This window comes from Syzygium oleosum, unplaced genomic scaffold, assembly GCF_021117445.2.
Source record: "Syzygium oleosum isolate NSW1041296 unplaced genomic scaffold, Sole_v2.1 Sole_v2.25, whole genome shotgun sequence".
Classification (NCBI taxonomy): Eukaryota; Viridiplantae; Streptophyta; class Magnoliopsida; order Myrtales; family Myrtaceae; genus Syzygium; species Syzygium oleosum.
This window is the reverse complement of record NW_026607509.1, coordinates 2,502,587-2,508,586: the sequence shown is the minus strand read 5'-3', so window position 1 is coordinate 2,508,586 and position 6,000 is coordinate 2,502,587. Positions and strand designations below refer to the sequence as shown.

Sequence of the window (6,000 nt, the reverse complement as noted above, 5' to 3'; positions counted from 1 at the left end):
CACGTCAGCGATTTCCGGCCAAAATTGATTGGAAGAACTTCATTGATGGATCGTTAAAAGAATTATGACTAAATTAACCAGATTGAAAAGTTTATGACCGAATTTGGTATCCGTACAATAGGTTTAGCATTTTTTTGGTACTTTTTTCCAATGAAAAATATTGGGACTTGCTTAGAAGAGCTTGAAATGAAAACTAAAGTTTTTCTTCAAATTTACACATCCAAAAGAAGAAACTAGGAATTGGGTCAACCGTGAAAATCCTCGTATTCGAAGAACCTAATACACGCCATGTACATGACAATTCTAAATGTTAAGGAAGAAATGATCGCCTTTGTAGTATATTTATTGTCTGATCTATACTTACACTTACACTTACATTGCTATAAAAAAAAAAATTTACTGTACACAATTTTTTGTAATTTTTTTGAAATTTGAATGATATTTTAAATTTTGGAGGAAATGCAAAAAAATCAATTTGGATCCGGTAGTTGAAAGGGTTCCCCCAGTTGGAGGGTCAAACCAGAAACATCTGGATCTAACGAAATGCTGAAATGCTCTGACCGACAACGATGTATTGCAAAACGAAAAGGAAAGAAAATCTGGAAATCTAAGGCACAATTTCCACGGCGTTATTTACGATAGCACACTGTAAAATGATTTTAGGGATAATGACATAAACAATCTCTGAATTTTGACCCAATGTATAATTTGATCCCTGAACTTTTAATTTGTTCAATGTAGTCCCTAAACTTTAGGCTAATGTGCAATGTGGTCCCTGAACTTTTAATTTGTTCAATGTCATCCTGAACTTTTGGTACATGTTCAATTCAGTCCCCGAACTATATGAAATTGTTTAATGCAGTCCTTTCCATTGTACATTATATTAAAGTTCAGGGACTATATTGAACAAATTAAAAATTCAAGGATCAAATTGCATATCGGGCCAAAGTTCAGGGACTGTTTGTGTCATTTTTCCATTATTTTATAAGATCGCAACATGTTACGACGCTCTTGTATTTAATCGCGACGACGTACCATGTAATTATAAGTACAATTGGAGTGCCAATAGAAGTATCGCGATGGAAAAGAAAAGGCTACAAATACTTAAGCCACACAATAAAAGGACGGTGAGAAAAATTCAATGCTCGAATTAAATAAAAAGAAAGACTTTGAAGGAGATATAATCAAATAAATGGCCAAGCAAATGAGTCCGTGACCTTTGAGTCCTGTGGGTGGCAATGCATGCTGCCGAGCCACTCTTGCCACTCCTTACAAGGAGACAACCTCGTTCGTTCGTTCTCACCACATACTATCACTAATCCTTCATTCGCATCGATTAACTTCACATGCCTCGATATCTTCTATGAGGAACTTGATATTACCGGCAGTGATGGAATCTTGACGTTCGAGTGATAATAATGATTTCGGGCACCAGATCAAGTCTACTTCCCGAATCTGATAAAAGGCAGGCAGGCAATCCGTGATTAATGAAATAAGAAACTCTGCAATGAATTACTCTAGTGCAGCCTAGACCGAATTTAACCCTAAATGATAGGGTGCGTACTAACCCACAGAGAAAATAGATATACTTTAAACGGGTCATGAATGTATGAACCGTAGTGGCCGAAAGAGAGCTCTTTTCTCTTTGTTTTATTAGCTATGGGACTACCTAAATGCATAGATAAGATTTAGGTCCACGAAATATCTTATTAATCTCATCGATCACATCAGTTGTACACAAGTCACACACAAGTCGAAATTGATAAGTGTGCACGATCCAAATGCATAATTGCCTGCACTCAACAGGGTGATAATCAAATTTTTAATCGTGTGCTTAATTTACATAGAAACAGAGAGAAAAAAATTCAGTCTTGGCCGCATCATTCCACCATGAACGTGCGCACCAGAAGACACAAAAGAAAAACTGGTTTTGATTGAATTCCTCATATACAATTGTTATTTAAGACCAAAGTTCTCACTCGTGGTAAGTATTTCATCTTCCTCCATCGACCTCAAACCAGTGCAGATGTACGAAGACGTATGTATTTGATAACAATGATAGTATACAACGAGGCGAAGGGAAAAGATGGAATTCTCGTCGACTTCAGCTAAAATTTTTGCAGAGTCGAGCTTTGCATGGCATTACATCTTTCCTCCTCCTGCCTAGAAGGGCTCCTCCAGAACCCCATGTTGGAGAACCTCCTCCACATCTCCTCCTCCATCTCCGCCGCCTCCTCCTCCTCCTCCACACCTCCGGCAGCCGCCGCCGCCACGCCGCCCCTCATCTCCAGCAACTCCTCCAGTGTTATCACCGCTGGCCAGGCATTCTCCGTGCCGGCGCCCTCCCCATCATCGGCGCCATTCCCGTCCCTGTTGTGCCCCGACGTGCACTTCTTGCTGCTCCTGACTTCCCTCTTGGGCGCGAACGCCACCTGCCTCGTCAGCCTCCGGCGGCGGCGCTTCCTCAGGGCACGGCGGAACAGCCCTGCCGGCACCCGGTAGACTGCGAGCAGGAAGAAGTCCGCGATGGCGCATGGGCAGCAGCACCAGATGGCCGCGCACTCAGCAGCGGAGGCGCCTGCCACCTCGGCGAGCCGGGCACGGCGGGTACCGGCGGGGGTCGGCGATGGGGTGCTCAGGAGCGACTCCCGGCGGTTGACCGGCGCCGGCCGGCGCACGACCTGACGTGTCGTGGTTGGCGATGGATTCTTGACTTTCTGGCGGGTCATTCGGAGTTGGTTTTTTTCCCGGGAGAACCAAGGACGACCGAGATCTCTCTCTCTCTCTCTCTCTCTCTCTCTCTCTCTCTCTCTCTCTCTCTCTCTCCAATCCGTGCAGATCAGCTGATCACCGAATGGTAAATTCTGAGAAGGCAATCCAAGGGAGTCGCTCGGATGACCTTGTGATTCTTGAAACGTTTCACGCAAAAAAAGAAAGATACTTCCTTCTTCTTCTTGTTTCTTCCCGGGAAAGTTCGGGGAGATGGAATGTCAAGATGCGAGGGTGGGTTCCTCCATCCCTTCCCTTGACCGGTGGAAGCTGGGGCGAGACGAAAGAACACGAAGGAATCGAAGAGGAACGTCAGGAGGAGAAGGAAGGAAAGGGCTATCTCGTCGAAATGGTGGACACCATCGAACCCCTCTTCCCCCAAAAAGAAAAAGGAGGAGAAGAAAGAGAACTCAGGTGAACGAGGAAGGTGATGTGGTTGATCTCTTTTCGGTTGTGTTTTGAATAATCGCGCTTTATTTGGGGCAGAGGGACAGAAAGATAGGGGGAGATGGTTTGCTGTCCCCGTGGGATGGGAAAGATGGATAGAGACATGGCTTAAATCTCGCAAAAATAACGAGATGGGAATGGACTTTCTATTTCCTTTTTTTAGTATGCTTAGCATTTATAATCTTCGTACTTATCACAAGAGAAATTGTCTATCCCCCAAACTTTTTTTTGCAAAAACTTGCTGTGAATGATCCAAGTTTGGTAATGGGTCATCAAATGTTAAATGATTCATCTGATTGGTATGTATATGTATTCGTATCACTCAAATGACATCATTTATGGAAAATATTACTTTTTCCACTAGTGATATCCGAAAGAGAATACACGGGAGATAGATTTGACACATTTATCTGACCCTTGCTCGAGACTTTGTGCGTTTCGATCCATCTTATATCAAGTCTCGAGATTTGATCATTTATTGTATATAGGCACGGTTTTAATGAGTCGGCCATTCTAATAATTCGGGAAAAGTGCCAAAAAAGTCCTAAATCTTTTGCATTAGTGCCAATTTAGTCCTAAATATTTTTTTGATGCCAATTCAGTCCTAAACCTTTTGCATTGGTGCCAATTTAGTCCTAAACCTTTTTTTGGTGCCAATTAAGTCATAAACCTTTTAAATTGGTGCCAATTCAGTCCTAAATCTTTGTTTTTGTGCCAATTTAGTCCTTCCGGTCAATTTTGACCGGAATTTGCCGACGTGGACCCCTGCCGGCCGGCGGTCGGTCACCGGCGCTGACGTGGAAAACTTTAGTAATATTTTAATATTTTTTTGAATTTTTATTTTTTTCTATTTTTTTCCACTTCTTTTTTTTTTGTCTTCCCTCCTTTCTCTGGCTGGTCGCCGGTGCGGCGATCGGCCAAAGGCCGGCGAGCTCAACCTCGCCGGCCACTAGCAAGGGCGGCCTCGCCCGGCGAGGGCGAGCCTCGCCTTGGTCGGGCGAGGCTCGACCTCGCCAGATCCGGCGAGGTCGGGCCTCGCCTTCGCCGCGGCCTCCGACAAGGGTTCGAGCCTCGCCATGGTCGGGCGAGGCCCGACCTCGCTAGATCTGGCGAGGTCGAGCCTCGCCCGACCAAGGCGAGGCTCAAGCCCTCGCCGGAGGCCGCGACGAAGGCGAGCCTCGCCATGGTCGGGCTAGGCCCGACCTCTCCGAATCTGGCGAGGTCGCTGGACGAGGCTCGACCTTGCCAGATCCGGCGAGGTCGGGCCTCGCCCGACCATGGCGAGGCTGGCCCTCGCCGCGGTCTCCGGCGAGGTTGGGCCTCGCCTGACCATGGCGAGGCTGGCCCTCGCCGCAGCCTCCAGCGAGGTCGAGCTCGCCAGCCTCTGGCCTCTGGCCGGTCGCCGGACCAGCGACTGGCCAAAGGAAGGAAGGAGAGACAAAAAAAAAAGTGGAAAAAAAAGGAAAAAAAATTAAAATATTACTAAAGTTTTCCACGTTGGCGCCGGTGACCGGCCGTCGGCTGGCAGGCGTCCACGTCGGCAAATTCCGATCAAAATTGGTTGGAAGGACTAAATTGGCACAAAAACAAAAGGTTTAGGACTGAATTGGCATAAAAAAAAGGTTTAGGACTAAATCGACATCAATGCAAAAGGTTTAGGACTGAATTGGCACCAAAAAAATATTTAGGACTAAATTGACACTAATGCAAAAGGTTTAGGACTTTTTTGGCACTTTTCCCCTAATAATTCCATATCCTCGGCATGCTTGACATTAGAAAGCTAGTGCCAAACTATGTCATTACATGTGTCTATTCCAACTTCAAATACATAATTCGAACACAATCCCTACTCGAAAAATAATTTGATTCATTAATACTTCCTTGCCATCTCAAAAGCTTCAATATATATGAGTCACACCTTATTTGAACTGATTTGCCCTTGGCAATTACTCTCCTCTCTTATTGAATTGACGTGGTTTGCACCACAAAAGTGAGAAATATTTAGTTAGAAGCATTTTCGTGTTCCCTTGCCAACTAAACTTAAAATTGTCCAAAAAGTCTTAAATCCTATTATACTTTTACTAATTTAGTTATAAACTTTTAATTTTACCAATTGAGTTATAAGCCTTTTTACTTTTTGAGTTCATCTAGCCAAAATGCTGACGTGAACGTTAGCCGTTTTACGTGGCACAGCCAGTGGACAACTAGCGTTGACGTGTACAATTTTAATAATTTTTGAATATTTTAATAAATTTTCATTTTTTTTGTTTTCTTCTCTTTTCCTTCTTTATTTTTTTTCTTTTTTTTACTTTACTCTTCCGTTCTTTTTTTTTGTCTTTTTTTCCTCTGGCGGCCATCGACGAGGCTAGGTGATGGCTGCCGTAGGGAAAAAAGAAGAGAAAGGAAAAAGAAAGAAAAAAAGAAAAAAGTGAAGAAGGAAAAGCTAAAAAAAATTCATAAAAATATTGAAAATTTATTAAAATAGTAATAAAAATCAACGTCGACACCAGGAGTGCCATGGGCCAGCATACATGTCATCGATTTCTAGCCAAAAATTAATCGGATGGACTCAATTCGTAAAATGTGAAAAGGTTTAAGACTTAATTAACACAATTAAAAGGTTTAGTATTGAATTGGCAAAAATACAATATGTTTAGAACTTTTTGGACAATGCACTCCTATAGATTTAGGACTTTTAATCTATTTCACTAACACGCACTTCAATCCAGCTACCGTTGCAAATGGATTGGATCTACTTGAACGGGCCAAAAGTCTTAATTTAAC

The 6,000-nt window shown here is 43.4% G+C and overlaps 1 protein-coding gene across 1 annotated transcript; it reads right to left on the bottom strand.

Annotated features, from left to right (window-relative positions):
* Positions 1 to 1,912: 1,912 nt before the first annotated feature.
* LOC115667274 (uncharacterized) lies at positions 1,913 to 3,324 on the bottom strand. The gene has a single exon (XM_030588876.2). The coding sequence runs from the start codon at positions 2,727 to 2,729 to the stop codon at positions 2,109 to 2,111; it is 621 nt and encodes a 206-aa protein (XP_030444736.1). The 5' UTR covers positions 2,730 to 3,324; the 3' UTR covers positions 1,913 to 2,108.
* Positions 3,325 to 6,000: the final 2,676 nt, after the last annotated feature.

What these genes read in the sequence shown, in the direction of transcription:
- LOC115667274 (XM_030588876.2), bottom strand. Translation starts at nt 2,729, where the DNA reads ATGACCCGCCAGAAAGTCAAGAATCCATCGCCAACCACGACACGTCAG.